Source organism: Heptranchias perlo, chromosome 27, assembly GCF_035084215.1.
Source record: "Heptranchias perlo isolate sHepPer1 chromosome 27, sHepPer1.hap1, whole genome shotgun sequence".
NCBI lineage: Eukaryota > Metazoa > Chordata > Chondrichthyes > Hexanchiformes > Hexanchidae > Heptranchias > Heptranchias perlo.
Genome location: NC_090351.1, coordinates 40,141,118 through 40,160,988, shown reverse-complemented (window position 1 = coordinate 40,160,988; position 19,871 = coordinate 40,141,118). Strand labels below are relative to the sequence as shown.

At 45.1% G+C, this 19,871-nt stretch overlaps 2 protein-coding genes across 7 annotated transcripts in view; one reads left to right on the top strand and one right to left on the bottom strand.

The window, feature by feature from the left end:
• LOC137344658 (uncharacterized) overlaps positions 1-17,953 on the bottom strand; it is a 29,080-nt gene extending 11,127 nt beyond the window's left edge. The window contains exons 1-3 of the mRNA XM_068007783.1: positions 17,880-17,953; positions 15,445-15,560; positions 12,430-13,223 (exon numbers count right to left, since the gene is read on the bottom strand). Coding sequence (XP_067863884.1) covers positions 12,430-13,223; positions 15,445-15,560; positions 17,880-17,953 — 984 coding nt within the window. The remainder of the gene's footprint in view (positions 1-12,429; positions 13,224-15,444; positions 15,561-17,879) is intronic.
• Positions 1-19,871, top strand: part of cyb561d1 (cytochrome b561 family, member D1) — a 116,427-nt gene that overhangs the window by 66,451 nt on the left and 30,105 nt on the right. The window lies entirely within an intron of this gene.

The window sequence follows — 19,871 nt, the reverse complement described above, 5'->3', positions numbered from 1 at the left end:
GCAAAGTCAGAAAATCACCCCATTTACCTCTTTTTCTTTCATTTCCTCTTTTGGTTGGGAGTACTGGAGTCCTCATTTTGTATTAGAGCAACGGTGCTGGATTCAGACTGCCTTTACAACAACGACTTCCATTTATGCCATGTGTTTAATGTAGAAAAATGTCCCAATGTGCTCCTCAGAGGTATAAGAAAAGAAATGGACACTGAGCCAAAGAAGGAGATATCAGATGGAGTGTCTTAAAGGAGAGAGAGGTGGACAGGCGGAGGAGATTATTGAGGGAATTCCAGACTGTGACGAATTTAGGAAGATAGGAACAGGAGGAGGCCATTCAGCCCCTTGAGCCTGTTCATCATTCAGTTAGATCATGGCTCATCTGCACCTCAACTCCATTTACCCACCTTTGCTCCATATCCATTGATACCCTTGCCTTTCTATTGATCTCAGTCAATCTAATGACCCCTCAGCATCCACAACCCTTAGTGGGGGTGAGTTCCAGAGTTCCGCTACCCTTTGTGGGGCCTGTGTGGGGGTTGAAGGGAAGGCAAGTACAATAGGCCAGAGTCAGAAGTTAGGGAGGGGTGAGGCCATGGAGGGAATTAAACACGCAAATGAAAATTTTTAATATTAGGCTTTGGGGGATCTGGAACCAATGTAGGTCAGCGAGGAGTGCGGAGGTGGGCGAACAGGACTTGGTACGGGATAAGATGTGGGCAGCCTTGCTGAAGCTGATATGAGGAGGCACCAAACAGCAGCCAAGGGCTTCCCTGCAGGTGAGAAATGTATCATCGCCTCAGAGGAGCTCTTGTATTCCAGCAATGAAAATAGATTGGCCTTGGCTAAGGCTTGGAATCTGGGCACGGTTCATCCTCTCAGATGGGCATCGTGAGCAGCTCGAGAGGAGACAACAGGAGGGAAAGAGGAAAAATAAAAGGAAAGAAGTCTGATTTCTTTTTGTGCCAATTCAACTATGCCAATTTTGTACAAATCTCGATTGTCAGTAATCTACCAATTTCAAAATCACAGCTCGACCATTGGAATTGGATGAAACTCATCTTTCTCATCTTGACCTCTGGACCAGTTGGTCTCACAATTGGGCAGGTGGCTTGGGGCTGGGACATGAGGTTGATCATTTCAATTTAGATTTAGCGACAGTGCAGCAGAGCCACTGTTGTCTGCCAGGTGAAGATTGAAATTGTAGGTTGGTATATTTCGTACAACTAGACTCTTTCGTAGAAAGTGTCACCAACACACAATTACACAACTCTCACCAACACACATCACATAACTATCATCAACACACAATCACACAACTATCACCAACACACAATCACACAACAATCACAGACAATAAAGTAAATGTGAGTTATTGAGTGATTGTAGGTAACACCTCTCTGTCTGCACACTGTGATTGCCTTGGCAACGGGCAGTTGGAAAGACTATCTGTAATCACCAGGTATTGTTCTGTGATTTATAAATGCGAAGGGTTCGAGGATTTCATTTCCACATTCACCTGAGGAAGGAGGAAGCCTCCGAAAGCTTGTGAATTTCAAATAAAATTGTTGGACTATAACTTGGTGTTGTAAAATTGTTTACAATTATTGAGTGATTGGTAGTGATCAGTATCACACAGCGGGTTGAAGGAAGGAAAACCCATTGATAGAACCAATGTTGATCTTCGTGTGTCGGCTACATGCGCGGTGCTGTGTGTATGAATTTAATCAACTGAAGCTTTGTAAGGAATAAAAGGCTTTCTTTGGCTGGGATGAATGATTCATGTGATAATGGCTGGTAATTAAAATGCCCAACTATTGTTATGTGGCCCTATATTGTGCATCCATCCAACACTGTTTTAAAATAAAAAACATAAATGGGGTGAATTTGCAGTATTGGGTTAATCCAGCTGTGCTGCACTCGAATGGAGAGTGTGTTAGAGAATTAGCACTGTATTCTTGTAGCCCTATTTTTGCTCCACACTCCCATTGAACAGTGAGCTGGGAGCGTGGGATCACTGAATTTACCCCAGTGCTTTCATGCATTTGTATACTAATATCACATAACTCGATTTCACTCCAAAAAATATATCACTTACTTCTTCCTACAGGTCTCATGATGTACAAATATATAGCTACATAATATAGTAAAAATCGTATGTCTGTGCACACTTCCTCTCAACCTTTCACATTCAAAATTCCTATGTCCACATTAGTGATGGAAAGTGCCGAGCCTCATTAGACTGTAATTATATTCTCCCATCAGTGGAGGAACTGTAGCGCTATCTCTGGCAGGAGGGGGTAATTACAGCATAAGAAGTTTACATAGGCAGATTCCATTATAAATGTGGACATAGTTTAATTTTTCCATAATAAATTCCTAAGGTCAGAATGTATGAAATTTCAAATGGTGCCTAAATTATGTCTGTGCATCATGGTCCAATTATCCTCCTGCCCTCTAACCCTACTTCCCTGAACGTCTATAATTGGCCTTGATTCCCCTGTACAACAGCTCATGAAATCAACTAGTTGTTTGTATATATTTGCCACAAAATTAACCAGTCTTAAAGCATTGTTTTATAAAAATATTACTTTCATTGGAAGTCCTCTTTGGGTTGCAACTAATTTCAAACATTACTTTTTTAGTATATGGCAATGGTACCACAAGACTGTTCAGACACTAGTCGGCATAGAGAAGATGTTTCCACTTGTGGGGGAGTCCAAAACTAGGGGTCCTGAATATAAGATAGTCACTAATAAATCCAATAAAGAATTCAGGAGAAACTTCTTTACCCAGAGAGTGGTGAGAATGTGGAACTCGCTCCCACAATAAGTAGTTGAGGCGAATAGCATTGATGCATTTAGGGGGAAGCTAGATAAACACATGAGGGAGAAAGGAATAGAAGGATATGCTGATAGGGTGAGATGAAGTAGGGAGGGAGGAGGCTCATGTGGAGCATAAACACCATCATAGACCAGTTGGGCCGAATGGCCTGTTTCTGTGCTGTACATTCTATGTAATTGTGGCCCAATCCCCTCATCTGTGGCCCCCAACAGACTTATTGGTCCAAGTGCCTCTATAGGTCTTGCTTCAGACCCTGCCAGCCTGTGTAATGTGGACTGAACTGGGGACATGGTGCTGTTCTCCCTCCTTTTCCTGCTCTCTTGTAGAGGAAGGAGGGACTGGCTTTGCAACCAGGGTTAGCCCATGAAAAGGGCCCAGCTGATCATAGAATGGTAAAAGGAGCAGTTTTATCCTCAGGATGGCACAAAGCCCTGCTTGAAGCATTTTTTGAACTAGTCTGTGTTCAGTGTTCTCACTATGGAGATCAGCTAATTAAAAAAAAATATATACAGCGGTCGGAATTGTTTATTGAGAAGCTCAAGTGAAGAGCCAAGGCCCATAAAGCAGAGGTTGGAAAAAATAGAAGAGATTCTAAGTCAAGAAGACTGGCTGCACAAATGACACTCAGATGCAACATTGAGACATCAATCAAATTCTTAGTCCCGATCATTGCAAAGAGAAGCTGGTCCACCCACCACAACCAGCCAGATCCACAAGCGGCCACCTAGTGAAAGCTCTGGCAATGGTTGTGTTTGCCCATTGCAAACTGCTGCTAATTGGCAGCTGCAGCCCCTGCACTCCTATAACATGACTTAACAAGGGAAGAGAGGTTTGGCGCAGCCTGGCCTGGAATCTGAAGAAGACTTTGGTGAGGAGGGTTGAGGTAGCTGCCAGTGATGAAGGTCATTTCAATAATTCCCTGGTTCCTGAGGCCCCCAGGTTCGTTCTGTGAATTGGGAAGGGAAGGAGAGGATTGGTTGTAAGTTTATCTAGCTCAGTACGATTCTCTTTTACAGAGAATTGTTGATGTGCAAAATATTGAGGTCTGAATTTTATCTATATCTTTAGTGCCAAAGGCAATGTGTTGTGCATGTAGAAACCACCATTTTGTTTGGCGTTCTAATGGTGTTAATCTACAGTATCAGCAGACTAGTCACTGCCTGTTTACAGTACACTTATTGCTGATCCGTGCTGACCAATGGACATCTTTTTCTTTCTTCGGGACTCTCATCCTGGCCTGAACTCCCCGCCTGGATTTTCCTGCCACCTTGACAAGGGGAGGGAGAAGTCCGTGGTCAGTGGTAAAGGTCTGAGGAGCCAGTCCAGATTTCCACATGAACATTAAATTGGGACCACATCAGATTTTTAAAAGAAATCTTCTGGTTGTAACCCTGCTTTGGGTCTGCTGTAAAATCATTCTGCCACCGATCCCTTACATCCGCCTTCATCTTCTGAAGTATTCTTGGGTGCATTCCATTGGTTCCTGGTATTTCATGAATATTGAAGTGTTCCAGTTGTTTTTAGTGATCATTACATGATCTTGGACACATTTCCTATTCCTCCAGCCAATAGAAAGGGCTCACCCACTGTACAGTAGTGTATAATCTATCAATGACCACCAGTTTCTATTGTGAAAATTGTAGTACTTTAAACCAGTCTTCAAGTTAGCATATTACAAACGTCCATGGATATACCATGAGTTTTAACACCTCCACTGCCTCTGATTTGACAGACTCTTTGTCCGACGTCCAGTCCTGGATAAGCAAAAATTTTCTCTGATTAAACATTGGGAAGACCGAAGCCATTGTCTTCCGCCTCAGCAACAAACTCCGTTCCCTAGCCACCAATTCCATCCCCCTCCTTGGCCACTTTCTGAGGCTGGACCAGACTATTCGAAACCTCTGCTTCGTATTTGACCCTGAGCTGAGCTTCCGACCACATATCCTCTCCATCACAATGACCGCCTACTTCCACCTCCATAACATCGCCCGTCTCCGCCCCTGCCTCAGCTCATCTGCTGCAGAAATCCTCAACCATGCCTTTGTTACCTCTAGACTTGACTATTCCAGTGCTCTCTTGGCCGGCCTCCCATCTTCCACTCTCCATAAACTTGAGCCCGTCCAAAACTCTGCTGCCCTTATCCTAACTCGCACCAAGTCCCGTTCATCCATCACCCCTGTGCTCGCTGACCTACATTGGCTCCCAGTCTGGCAATGCCTCGATTTTAAAATTCTCATCCTTATGTTCAAAACCCTCCATGGCCTCGCCCCTCCCTATCTCTGGAACCTCCTACAACCCTCCGAGAACTCTGTGCTCCTCCTTGCGCATCTCCGATTTCCATCGCTCCACCATTGACGGCCGTGCCTTCAACTGCCTAGGCCCTAAGCTCTGGAATTCCCTCCCTAAACCGCTCCGCCTCTCTCTCCTCCTTTAAGACGCTTCTTAAAACCTACCTCTTTGACCGAGCTTTTGATCACCTATCCTAATATCTCCTTCTTTGGCTCGGTGTCAAATTTATTTTTTTTGATAATCGCTTCTGTGAAGCTCCTTGGGACTTTTTACTACATTAGAGGTGCTATATAAATGCAAGTTGTTGTTGGTTACTTGCCTTTGTTTTTGTGAACTAGATTAGTCAGTTAGCTAAAGAGCTAAATATAAATATTAGATTGTTTGACTTGCAACAGGATGAGACTCTGTAATTCTTTCTATGAACTTCAGCATTGTGTAATGTCGGAATCAGATGTGACTTGTTTTGGTTGTGGGTTAATACTCACTAACTGGTGTGTGAGAGTGGTGCTAGGCTGCCCTAAAGTTAATGAAGTTTGTCTTACATAGAATTATATGGAATATAAGCACAGAAACAGGCCATTCGGCCCAATAGGTCCATGCCGGTGTTTATGCGCCACATGAGCCTCCGCCCACCCCTCTTAATCTCACCTTATCTGCAAATCCTATTCCTTTCTCCCTCATGTGTTTATCTAGCTTCCCCTTAAATGCATCTGTTATTTGCCTTAATTACTCCATGTCGAAGCGAGTTCCACATTCTCACCACTCTCTGGGTAAAGAAGTTTCTCCTGAATTCCTTATTGGATTTATTGGTGACTATCTTATATTTATGACCCCTAGTTTTGGACTCTCTCACAAGTGGAAACATCTTCTCTACGTCTACCTTGTCAAACCTTTCATAATTTTAAAGTCCTCCATTAGGTCACCTCTCAGCCTTCTCTTTTCTAGAGAAAAGAGCCCCAGCCTGTTCAGTCTATCCTGATAGTTAAAACTTCTCAGTTCTGGTATCATCCTTGTAAATCTTTTTTTGTACCTTCTCCAGTGCTTCTATATCCTTTTTAAAATATGGAGACCAGAACTGTGCACAACTTGGTAATATCTTTAAAATCTGCCTGCTTTCCTTATTCAAAAAAATTAAGTAAGACAAAAGCAGGATTTTTTGTGGCATCCTTTAATTCTTGCTGAGTTCTACAAGTATTTGACGTAAATATTCCACGTGATAGTCCCTACATGAGTAAAGGGGATCCAGACTGCATTCCGTTACAAAGAATTATGCATAAGATGACAGAACTGTTAAGATAAACTGTGCCAGCTATCTGTACTTTGCTCTACTCCAAAAGATTATTTTAATTCAAACAGACGATTCTAAGTGCTGGGGAAGGTCTGCTGAGAGATCCAATGAATTGTACGTTATAAATCCCACTTGTCTTGTACTCTAGTATTAGTCTAATTCACTGTATTTTATAACAACCTGATTTTGTAATTACATTTGACTGTGGAATCCCTGTCTTATGCCTAATATTTTCACTTACATGAATAGACTGAAGATGTAATGGGAATCCTACGTAATTTCCCAGTATGCAACGTACCGTAATTGGGGTCATTGTTGATCCCCAGATCCATAATTCTTGTGGAAGCAGAAACAATGCAGATTGTCTTTCATCTTTCGGATGAGACCTTAAACCGAGGTCCCGTCCACCCTCTCAGGTGGACGTAAAAGATCCCACGGCACCATTGGAAGAAGAGCGGGGGAGTTCTCCCTGGTATCCTAGGGCCAATATTTATCCCTCAACCAACATTACTAAAAAAACAAATGATCTGGTCATTTGTCTCATTGCTGTTTGTGGGATCTTGCTGTGCACAAATTGGCTGCTGCGTTTCCCACATTACAACTGTGACTACACTTCAAAAGTACTTCATTGGCTGTAAAACGTCTTTGGGACTTCCTGAGGTCGTGAAAGGCGTTATTGAAATGCAGGTTCTTTCTTTTTCTTTAAAGGTCGAGTTACAGAAACTGTCAGCCGGCCATTGGATGTGAAAATGGTACAAAAGAAGCTAAACCTGTAAGAGGCCAGTTTAACAAAGGGCGATACTCTCGCAAGGAGAAAGTGAGATACCTCTCAGGAATTATAGAGGGAGTAGGGCACTTACTGTTTAACATTCTTCTGCAGATCGAATGTTGTCCAATTGAGAGACTAGAGAAGCTGGGATTGTTTTCCTTAGATCAGAGAAGGTTAAAGGGAGATTTAATAGAGGCGTTCAAAATTTTGAAGAGTTTTGACAGAGTAAATAAGGAGAAACTGTTTCCACTGGCAGGAGGGTCGGTAACCAGAGGACACAGATTTAAGATAATTGACAAAAGAACCAGAGTGGAGATGAGGGGAATTTTTTTTTACGCTGTGTGTTGTTATGATCTGGAATGCGCTGCCTGAAAGGGCGGTGGAAGCAGATTCAATAGTAAATTTGAAAAGGGAATTAGATAAATACTTGAAAAGGAAAAATTTGCAGGGCTATGGGGAAAGAGCAGGGGAGTGGGACTGATTGGATCGCTCCTTCAAAGAGCCGGCACAGGCACGATGGGCCAAATGGCCTCCTTCAGAGCTGTATGATTCTATAATCAATCCCTGTTTTAAAAAAAGATTCATAGAACCATAGAATCATTTAGCACAGAAGGAGGCCATTCGGCCCATCATGTCTACATCGGCTCTTTGAAAGAACCGCATTGAGTAAAAAGGTAACCACCTTAAAGTCGGTAGGTTAGATGATGTGGAGATGGCTGGTGATCCATCTCTCCTGCAGCTGCTGCTCTCAGACCTGTTGTCTATGATGTAGAGGGCGAGCTGCAACTCAGCCCATTGAATGCAGCGAGATTCATTTTATATTATGCCAAAACTACACAGAGTAACAAAGTCTCCCACTACCTGCACTTCAATTAATTAGACACGGATCAGCGGCCCGTGGAAACAGATCAGTGGGTTCAGAGATTGTTTTATGGAAAATTAGAAGACACAACCATTTCACAAAGTGTATCCTGAACCAAGTGCTTGTGGGTCTGATCGATGCTCTACCTCTCATCTCAATCCTTCAACTTCCCTCTCTCTGTCACAAGCTTTCCCTATTTATCCATTCTACTTTGGACAGTGCTTTTCTGAATTTCCCTCTGGTATTATTCATTCTCAGGATGTGGGCATTGTTGGCAAGGCCAGCGTTTATCACCCACCCCTAGTTGCCCTGAGAAGGTGGTGATACAACTGATTGGTTTGCTAGCCCTCTTCTGAGGGCAGATAAGAGTCAACCACATTGGTGTGGGACTGGAGTCACATATAGGCCCAGACCAGATAAGGACGGCAGGTTTCCTTCCCTAAAGGAGATTAGTGAATCAGTTGGGTTTTTACAACAATCCAACAGCTTTCACTGATACCAACTTTTTAATTCTAGATTTTTAAAATTGATTTGAAAGTATTAATCTGCTGTGGTGGGATTTGAACTCACATTCTCTGGATTAACTAGTCCAGTAATATAACCACTACACCACCGCACTTTTATTCTCTTGATTCTCCTCAGCTGCAAAGACACAAACCTGCAGACTCTTCCCCGCATCCTGAGATCAAGATTCATTGCATCATTATCCGACTCGAACTCATTCTATCCCAGAGATTCTACGCTGTAAAACTCCTCACCTCACTCTGACTTCCTCTCCACTTACAATCTTCTGACTTTGAAAACCCAAGTTTGAGGTCACCTAACAGAACTTCTAAACTGACTTTGTCTTCCCTTCTACTCTTTGCAGGTTTGCTGACGCTCTGCACTGTGGGCCTCAGCCCTGCACCCAAGATATTCAATGATAATTTTAAAAGAATGCAGGACCGAGGGACAAGCCGGAGAAAATTTATTTAAAATTTTGTACTTGTCAAGGTCATGTTCCAGGGCTGGACAGGAAGTAAAGATATCTCATTGAGAACCCTGCAAAAGCATCATCAGTCCCACAAGGTCATGAGAGGGACTGAAGGATTTTTCTTACTCCTACCGTACTATTTTTCTCAGGATGCACTGCACACAGGATGCCCTCAGTGACCAATACACAAAATCAGGCCATTCGGCTCAAGCAGTCCATATCGGCATTTACTCTCCCTAAAAGCAAATAGTCCGAATCACATTTACCCTCCCTGTTCCCATTTTAGGGATTTTAGCAAGGCAGGGTCCCACATGGCAGAATGGTCTAAAAGGTAAAAGCCCATGGGATCCAAGGGAAAGTGCCAAATTGGATCCAAAATTGGTTCAGTGGCTGAAAACAAAGGATAATGGTTGATGGGTGTTTTTGTGACTGGAAGGCTGTTTCCAGTTTCGGGGCTCAGTACCCTTCCTTTTTGAGGTATACATCAATGATTTAGACTTAAATGTAGGGGGCATGATTAAGAAGTTTGCAGATGATACAAAAATTGGCCGTGTGGTTGATAGTGGGGAGGAAAGCTGAAGACTGCAGGAAGATATCAATGGACTGGTCAGGTGGGCAGAAAAGTGGCAAATGGAATTCAATCCAGAGAAGTGTGAGGTAATGCATTTGGGAGGTCAAACAAGACAAGGGAATACAGTATAAAAGGGAGGCTGAGGGGAGATTTAATTGAGGTGTAGAGGAAGAGAGGGACCTTGGAGTGCATGTCAACAGATTCCTGAAGGTAGCAGGACAGGTAGATAAGGTGGTTAAGAAGGCATATGGGATACTTTCCTTTATTAGCCGAGGCATGGAATATAAGAGCAGGGAGGTTAAGCTGGAACTGTATAAAATGCTAGTTAGGCCACAGCTTGAGTACTGCATACAGTTCTGGTCACCACATTACAGGAAAGATGTGATTGCACTAGAGAGGGTACAGAGCAGATTTCCGAGGATATTGCCAGGACTGGAGAATTTTAGTTATGAGAAAAGATTGGATAGGCTGGGGTTGTTTTCTTTGGAAGAGAGGAGGTTGAGGGGAGATTTAACTGAGGTGTATAAAATTATGAGGGGCCTAGATAGAGTGGACGGGAAGGACCTATTTCCCTTAGCAGAGAATTGTAAACAATTTTACAACACCAAGTTATAGTCCAGCAATTTTATTTAAAATTCACAAGCTTTCGGAGACTTCCTCCTTCCTCAGGTAAATCTTCAGGAGCTCCTTGAAGCCTACGCATTTATACATATAGAACAATACATGGTGTTTACAGAATGCCCCTGCAACTGCCCGTTGCCAAGGCAATCACCGTGTTCAGACAGAGAGGTGTCACCTGCAGAACCCCCGAATACACATTCAACAAAAAAACAAACAGGAAAAAAAAACAGAGAGAGGCAGAAACATCCGGAAGGCAGAGAAAGCCAGCAAATGACCCATTATATTAAAAACAGATAACATTTGTTCGCTGGTGGGGTAACGTGTAGCGTGACATGAACCCAAGATCCCGGTTGAGGCCGTCCTCATGGGTGCGGAACTTGGCTATCAATTTCTGCTCGACGATTTTGCGTTGTCGTGTGTCTCGAAGGCCGCCTTGGAGTACGCTTACCCGAAGGTCGGTGGATGAATGTCCATGACTGCTGAAGTGTTCCCCGACTGGGAGGGAACCCTCCTGTTTGGCGATTGTTGCGCGGTGTCCGTTCATCCGTTGTCGCAGCGTCTGCATGGTCTCGCCAATGTACCATGCTCTGGGGCATCCTTTCCTGCAACGTATGAGGTAGACAACGTTGGCCGAGTCACAGGAGTATGAACCATGCACCTGGTGGGTGGTGTCCTCTCGTGTGATGGTGGTATCTGTGTCGATGATCTGGCATGTCTTGCAGAGGTTACCGTGGCAGGGTTGTGTGGTGTCGTGGACGCTGTTCTCTTGAAAGCTAGGTAATTTGCTGCGAACGATGGTCTGTTTGAGGTTGGGTGGCTGTTTAAAGGCGAGTAGTGGAGGTGTGGGGATGGCCATAGCGAGGTGTTTGTCCTCATTGATGACATGTTGAAGGCTGCGGAGAACATGGCGTAGTTTCTCCGCTCCGGGGAAGTACTGGACGACAAAGGGTACTCTGTTGGTTGCGTCCCGTGTTAGTCTCCTGAGGAGGTCTATGCGATTTTTTGCTGTGGCCCGTCGGAACTGTCGATCGATGAGTCGAGCGTCATATCCCGTTCTTACTAGGGCGTCTTTCAGCGTCTGTAGGTGTCCATCGCGTTCCTCCTCGTCTGAGCAGACCCTGTGTATTCGCAGGGCCTGTCCATAGGGGATGGCCTCTTTGATGTGGTTAGGGTGGAAGCTGGAAAAGTGGAGCATCGTGAGGTTGTCCGTGGGCTTGCGGTAGAGTGAGGTGCTGAGGTGCCCGTCTTTGATGGAGATTCGTGTGTCCAAGAAAGAAACTGATTCTGAGGAGTAGTCCATGGTGAGCTTGATGGTGGGATGGAACTTGTTGATGTTATCGTGTAGTCTCTTTAGTGATTCCTTGCCGTGGGTCCATAGAAAGAAAATGTCGTCGATGTATCTGGTGTATAGTGTTGGTTGGAGGTCTTGTGCAGTGAAGAAGTCCTGCTCGAACTTGTGCGTGAAAATGTTGGCGTATTGGGGTGCGAATTTGGTCCCCATGGCTGTTCCGTGTGTTTGGGTAAAGAACTGGTTATCGAAGGTGAAGACATTGTGATCCAGGATGAAGCGGATGAGTTGTAGGATGGCTTCCGGAGATTGGCTGTTGTTGGTGTTGAGTATTGATGCTGTCGCAGCGATGCCGTCATCGTGGGGGATATTGGTGTATAGTGCCGAGACGTCCATCGTGGTGAGAAGTGTTCCTGGTTCAACTGGTCCGTGGGTACTGAGTTTTTGTAGGAAGTCTGTAGTGTCGCGACAGAAGCTGGGGGTTCCCTGTACGATGGGTTTCAGGATGCCCTCGATGTATCCAGAGAGGTTCTCACACAGGGTTCCGTTGCCTGATACGATGGGACGTCCGGGTGTGTTGGCTTTGTGTATCTTTGGGAGGCAGTAGAAGTCTCCCACGCGGGGATTACGTGGGATGAGAGTGCGTAGGATGCTTTGAAGGTCTGGATCGAAGGTCTTGATCAGTTTGTTGAGCTGGTGGGTGTGTTCTTTGGTCGGATCTGCGGGTAACCGTCTGTAGTGTTCCTGGTTGTCCAGTTGTCGGTATGCTTCTTTGCAATAGTCTGTTCTGTTCTGTATGACTATGGCTCCTCCTTTGTCCGCTGGTTTGATGACGATGTTGCGGTTGGTCTTGAGAGCGTTGATGGCGTTGCGTTGTGCTCGGGTGACATTCTGGACTGTCTTCTGAGTGCGGCTGATGAATCTGGCATTGACGCATTTCCTGACAGCTTGAGCATACATGTCCAGCTGAGGGCAGCGACCCTCCGGAGGAGTCCAGTTTGACTCTTTCCTCTTCGGTTGCTGTACCGCGGATCCCTCTGTCTGCTGTTCCGGATCGTCGATTGTCTCATTGGGTTCGCTGCTGAAATCTTGGGGTTTGTGGTAGAATTCCCGGAGCCTCATTCTCCTGATGAATTCCTCTGTGTCCGCCGCGAGACTAGTGGGGTCCATTTTGGTAGTGGGGCAGAAATTGAGCCCTCGGCTGAGAACTTCGATTTCGTCTGGTTGAAGGGTGTGGTCGGATAAATTGACAATAGACTTCCCTGTGGTTGCAACCGTGGTACCAGGGGAAGCTTGGTCGTTGCTGGTGGTGATGCCGAGTTTCTCAAGCTTCCTGCTCTTGGTTTTCATGTCGGCAGCGTAGTTCCGTTGCCTCGTCTGTTTGGCGGTATAACGTAGCTGGTCTGCTGTGTCCTGAGTACAGGTTGAGAGTATGGACTCTATCTTAGTTTCGAGGTTGTGGCGTCTGCTGTAGAGTTGGTGTATGAGATGGTTGCGGAGTGTGCGAGAGGTACGGCGGCAGAGTCTCTCAGCGTAATCCGAGTTGTATGTGGACTTGAGTGGGTTCGTGATCTGGAGTCCTTTCGGGATCTTGTCTGCTTTCTTGCAGCTCTGTAAAAACTTGATGTCTGTGTCTAAATGCGCGATCTTCTTGGATATCCTTTCCACTGTGAGCCGGCAGTTTGTGGTGTCGATGGTAGTCATGATGTGGAGATGCCGGTGATGGACTGGGGTTGACAATTGTAAACAATTTTACAACACCAAGTTATAGTCCAGCAATTTTATTTTAAAAGAGAGGTCAATAACCAGGGGGCATAGATTTAAAGTAATTGGTAGAAGGATTAGAGGGGAGCTGAGGAGAATTTTTTTGACTCAGAGGACGGTGGGGATCTGGAACTCACTGCCTGAAAGGGTGGTAGAGGCAGAAACCCTCATCATATTTAAAAAGTACTTGGATATGCACTTGAAGTGCTGTAACCCACAAGACAACGAACCAAGTGCTGGAAAGTGGGATTAGGCTGGATGGCTTTTTTCCGACTGGCATGGACATGATGGGCCGAATGGCCTCCTTCTGTGCCATAAATTTTCTATGTTTCTATGTTTCCCTCCCTGTTCCCATTTCCCTTCAATTCCTTTTCCTTCATCCACCTTTCCAATCTAATCTCGAATGTTGACATCGTTTCTGCCTCAACCACTAATGCTGGAAGTGAATTCCACGGCCTCACAACTCTCTGTGTGAAGGAGTTTCTCCTGCTCTGTGTTCTAAATCTCCTACATTTAATCTTGTACCTATGGCCCCTCGTTCTCGACCCCCTCAACAGGAAACAATCTGCTTCTAACTACCTTAAACTTCTCATCCCTGTTTGCAAATTTCTCCATGGCCTCGCCCCTCCCTATCTCTGTAACCTCCTCCAGCCCTACAACCCTCCGAGATCTCTGCGCTCCTCCAATTCTGGCCTCTTGCACATCCTCGATTTTCTTCGCTCCACCATTGGCGGCCGTGCCTTCAGCTGCCTGGGCCCTAAGCTCTGGAATTCTCTCCCTAAACCTCTCCGCCTCTCTACCTCTCTCTCCTCCTTTAAGACACTCCTTAAAACCTACCGCTCACCTGTCCTAATATCTCCTTAAGTGCCTCGGTGTCAAATTTTGTTTGATAATCGCTCCTGTGAAACGCCTTGGGATGTTTCACTACGTTAAAGGCGTTATATAAATGCAAGTTGTTGTTGTCCCTTCCTTTGATAATTTTAAACACTTCTGCCATATCGCCCCAAAACCTGCGTCGTTCTAATGTATAAAGCCCCAGTGAAATATATCCCTTAGTAGGAGGCTTATTTGTGAAGAAGTCACTGAAAAATCACTGCGTATGGATGTAGAGTCTCTCTTACTTTGATATTTGTGCATTGAAATCAGCTGAAAGCTAGTTATTTATTGACCATTTTAAGCTATCTGGGCAGTGAGCCAGGGTGATTAATTCTCTCTGAAATGGAAATAGGGTCAGTCCTTTAAAGCTTTTCGAAGCTCACCCACAGTCCCTTGGGAGCCTCAATTGATTTTTGATATCACTTTCTGTCTTGACTGAAGCATTTGGAAAGGAGAGAATCTTCAGAAAAAGATTTTTTTTATATATAGATATTCTTTGAAAGGTCAAGCAGACTGGGTGGAAATGATTCTGTCTCTCAGATCTTTCCTTAACTCTTGAGGACTTGTGTCATTCTGTCAGGTGGCTGTGGTGTCTATTACCCTGTTGGAGACACCACCCCGAGGAGCAAATATATGGACACAGGTTCACAATGGCAGTCTCACACACAGTTTGTTCCCAATCTCGACGATGACTGCTAAATGGAAGGCAGACACTTCCTCTAGGAAATTGCGCTAAACCTTTATAAATCACTGGTTAGGCCCCAGCTGGAGTATTGTGTCCAGTTCTGGACCCCACACTTGACAGGAAGGATGTCAAGGCCTTGGAGAGGGTGCAGAGGAGATTTACTAGAAATGGAACGAGGGACTTCAATTATATGGGGAGTCTGGAGAAGCTGGGGTTGTTCTCCTTCGAGCAGAGGAGGTCATGGGGAGATTTAATAGCGGTGTACAAAATTATGAGGGATTTTGATAGAGTAGATAGGGAGAAACTGTTTCTACTGGCGGGATGGTTGGTAACCAGATTTAAGGTAATTAGCAAAAGAATCGGGGGGAGATGAAGAGAACTTTTTTTACGCTGTGAGTTGTTATTATCTGGAATGCGCTGCCTGAAAGGGCGGTGGAAGCAGATTCAATAATAACTTTCAAAAGGGAATTGGATAAATACTGGAAGGGGAAAAATTTGGAGGAAGGCAGGGGAGTGCGACTAATTGGATAGCTCTTTCAAAGATCCAGCACAGACATGATGGGCCGAATGACCTCCTTCTGTGGCGTATCATTCAATGATTCGACGAAAGGACCGAGACTCACCCAGTGCCACTTTCTTGCAGCTTCCAGTGTCTGGTAACATGATGCCACTCGCAGAGGGCAAGAAGCAGGATTCCTGCTCACCACCTTGGTCATTGACAGTGAGTAGAGTGGAGAGACTGTAGGAGTGGAAGAAAATAATCAAATAAATTGCAAAAATAGAAAGGGAAAGGAAGAACTTGCATTTTTATCGTGTCTTTCATGCTCTGGGACATCCCAAAGTGCTCAACAGCCAATGCATTACTTATGAAGTGTAGTCACTGTTGTAAAGCAGGCAGTGAATTTGTGCACAGCAAAGTCCCACAAACAGCAATGAGCTGAATGACCAGTTAATCCATTTTTGGTGATGTTGGTTGAAGGATAAATGTTGGCCAGGACACCGGGGAGAACTCCCTGCTGCATTTCCAATAGTGCTGTGGGACCTTTTATGTCCATTTGAACACGCAGACTGTTGGTTAATGTCTCATACGAAAGACGGCACCTCTGACAGCGCAGCACTCCCTCAGTACTGCACTGGGAGTGTCAGCCTTTAAAAATAAAATATTTCTGGGCACTCCCCATCGTGGTTAAGGGTTAAACGCACCACATGGTGTGGTGATGAGCCACACAGATAGGAGGATCCCAAGGCCTGTCCCTAGTGTGTGCCAAGTGAGCTGATTTCAGCTGGAGCAGCAGAAAGAAAGAAAGAACTTGCATTTATATAGTGCTTTTCATGACCTCAGGGCATCCCAAAGTGCTTTACAGCCAATGAAGTACTTTTGAAGTATAGTCACTGTTGTAATGTAGGAAACGTGCCAGCTAATTTGCGCACAGCAAGGTCCCACAAACAGCACTGTGATAATGACCAGATAATCTGTTTTTAGTAATGTTGGTTGAGGGATAAATATTGGCCAGGACACCAGGGAGAACTCCCCTGCTCTTCATCAAAATAGTGGCAGTGGGATCTTTTACGTCCACCCAAGAGGTCAGACGGGACTTTGGTTTAATGTCTCATCCAAAAGACGGCACCTCCGACAGTGCAGCGCTCCCTCAGTACTGCACTGGGAGGGTCAGCCTGGATTATGTGCTCAGTAGGGACACTACAAATGTGGCTCTGAGGTGTGGAGGGGAAAAAATCAACCAAGATTCCTTGCTCCTTCTCACCACCCAGTGACCCCTGTTGGAACGTGTGACTTTGGGTGACGACTGGATCAAACACAGTTGTGGTGACCTTCTGGTTGAACGGCCTACCATTACTCACTGCTTGGACTCACATATGAAAAATGACCAGTGGGGCAGAATACCAGAGGGATGTCTGTCTGTGCCCATGAAACTGTTTCCTAGCAAGAGTCAGCAGACTGAGAGGAGGAGAGGAGAAAGGGTTAGGGATTGATAAAAGATACAATTTTAAGATTGAGGAAAATTCAACAGTAGCAGGAGATATTTGTCATTGCGCTGAAGTGCCTCTGAATGACAGATCTTTCATATTGGTGAACTGAATGTCCCTTAACAGTGAGATATTTCACTCCTACGCTGCATTTAAACCTATCATTATTTTGCAGTTTAGTCAGCCACTAACTGGGCACTCCACCCTGATTAGGTAGAATTAAGAACACTAACCGCAGGGACTGAAAGACAATCATCTGCGATGTTCCTGACTGCCAACTTGAAAACCAAACTGGATTTAAAAAGTACAAAACTGATCCTCACAGCCCAGGCCTGCCCCTGAAATAAAGGGCTCTATCTGTCTAGATTTGGTAATCATCTGTGCCCAATTCATTCTCGGGATGTGGGCATCGCTGACAAGGCTGGCATTTATTGCCCATCCCTAGATACCCAGAGAAGTGGGCCTTCTTCTTGAACCACTGTAGTCCGTGTGTGGTATTGTAGCTGTTTGTTACAACTGAGTTCTTGCCTCTTGCATCCTCGATTTTAATCACTCCACCATTGGCGGCCGTGCCTTAAGCTGCCTAGGCCCTAACCTTTGCAACTCCCTCCCTAAACCTCTCTGCTTCTCGCTCCTCCTTTAAGACGCTCCTTAAAACCAAGCTTTTGGTCACCTCTCCTAATGGCTCGGTGTCAAAATTTGTATGAAATTCGCTCCTGTGAAGCGCCTTGGGACGTTTTACTACGTTAAAGGCGCTATATAAATGCAAGTTGTTGTTGTTGAGTGTCTTGCTAGACCATTTCAGTGGGCAGTAACGAGTCAACCATGTTGGTGGGGGACTGGAGTCACATGTAAGCCAGACCGAGTAAGGACGGCAGGTTTCCTTCCCTAAAGGGGCGATGGGTAAATTTAAAGGCGTACAGTCACTTAAAGGTAAGTGGCCAGATATGGGGACGAAAATATCAGTCAAAAATGCCTGGCAAAACCCAATGGCCGGCACAATAAATGTGGAGCAGGAAAGAAAGTGCGGGCTAGAAATTGGGCCATGCAGCGCCCGTTGTTTCAGCGCTACGCGGCCTCCTGAACATCCAAGATGGCGTCTTGTCTGCGCACGCACGTTTCCAGCATGACATGCGCGGACGCCATCTTGGTATAGGTATTAGCGCAGGCACAAATACCAAACACTGGCAGCATGTAAAGTAAGGAGAAAATGGATACAATCAGTGTGATTTAAAGTGATAGACACCATTTTGGAACTTAACGTTCAACTCAACGCACGGTCTTAACCACGACCATCTGAACATGCCTTAGAGTGCCTGGAGGACCCCCACCAGCGCTATCTAAAGGGACCATGCAAGATTTACAGGTTAGTTGCTGGATTGCTGCTTCTGGCTGCCGATACATTTATAACTGTTTTTGGAAGTCTCCTATACTTGAATACTAGGATGAGGGGACATAGCCTAACATTTAGAGCCAGGATGTGCAGGAGTGAAGTTAGGAAACGCTTCTACACACAAAGGGTGGTAGAAGTTTGGAACTCTCTTCCGCAAATGGCAGCTGATGCTAGCTCACTTGTGAATTCTAAACCTGAGACTGATAGATTTCTGTGAACCAAGGGTATTAAGGGATTTGGGGCTAAGGTGGGTATATGAAGTTAGGTCACAGGTCCACCATGATCTCATTGAATGGCAGAACAGGCTCGAGGGGCTAAATGCCACTGCAACTGGCTGCCTCCTGTTGTGCGCCACCTTCTCCTGTGAGAAAGCGGGATGTGTGTCTGGGTGATGTGCCTGTCATGGGTGAATAGCTGTCAGTGTGTGTGGCCTGTGAGTTGTGGGTGTGCGGCTTGCAACAGCAGTAATATGTTAGGGTGAGACGAAGCATCTGATGGGAAGAGTTGAGTACTGATGGGAAGAGTTTATTGGTATGTGGGTGATGGGGGTGTAGTGCTTGGTGCAGTTGGTAGGAGACGCCACTTGATAGTTGACCTCACTCACCTTGACCACTCATGTCAAAGCATTGAACTTCTTCCTGCACTGCATGCATAAATCTACCTATGCCCAAAAATAGGCCTTATCCAATTTCTTTCCCCCTGTGTGTCCAAGTGATGGTAGGAAAAATGAGGAGAGTACAATTTTAAAGTGGGTGCAGGAACAGAGAGACCTGGGGGTTCACATACACAAATCTTTGAAGGTGGCAGGGCAAATTGAGAAGGCTCTTAAAAAAGCATATGGGACCCTGGGTTTTACTAATAGAGGCATAGAGTACAATAGCAAGGAAGTTATGCTAAACCGTTGTAAATCACTGGTTAGGCCTCAGCTGGAGTATTGTGTCCAATTCTGGGCACAACACTTTAGGAAGGATGTCAAAGCCTTGGAGAGGGTGCAGAGGAGATTTACTAGAATGGTACCAGGGATGAGGGACTTCAGTTACGTGGAGAGACTGGAGAAGGTGGGATTGTTCTCCTTATAACAGAGAAGGTTAAGGGGAGATTTGATAGAGGTGTTCAAAATCATGAAGGGTTTTGATAGAGTAACTAGGGAGAAACTGTTTCCAGTGGTTGAAGGGTCATTAACCAGAGGACACAGGTTTGAGCAGAAGAGAGTTCTCTCAGTGTCCTGACCATTATTCTGACCTCAAACAAACCATTAGAAACAGTTTTACTGGTCATCCATCTCATTGCTGTTTGTGGGATCTGGCTGTATGCAAATTAACAGCTGTGTTTGCCTACATAACAACAATGGCTGCACTTCAAAGTAATTATGTGTAGGTGAGACATGTTGAGATATTTCTAGGAGAGGTGATAGGGGGGTTGTATAAATGCAAACCTCTCCTTCTTTTGTACGTCAATCCTGACTTCTATGTCACCAGTCATTTCTCCTGATTTAGTCGGTGATGTCTAATACATTATTTTGGGCCTTTGGGAGTTTCCCATTTCAGATATAGGATGTTACTGTCGACTTGTCAGTCCTTGGAAGTAAGTCAGGCATTGTGACTTTCTTTCTAATGTCAGTGCTCAATATAAAACCTGGAGTCTTGGTATTGTCCTGGGTTGGCGACTGTA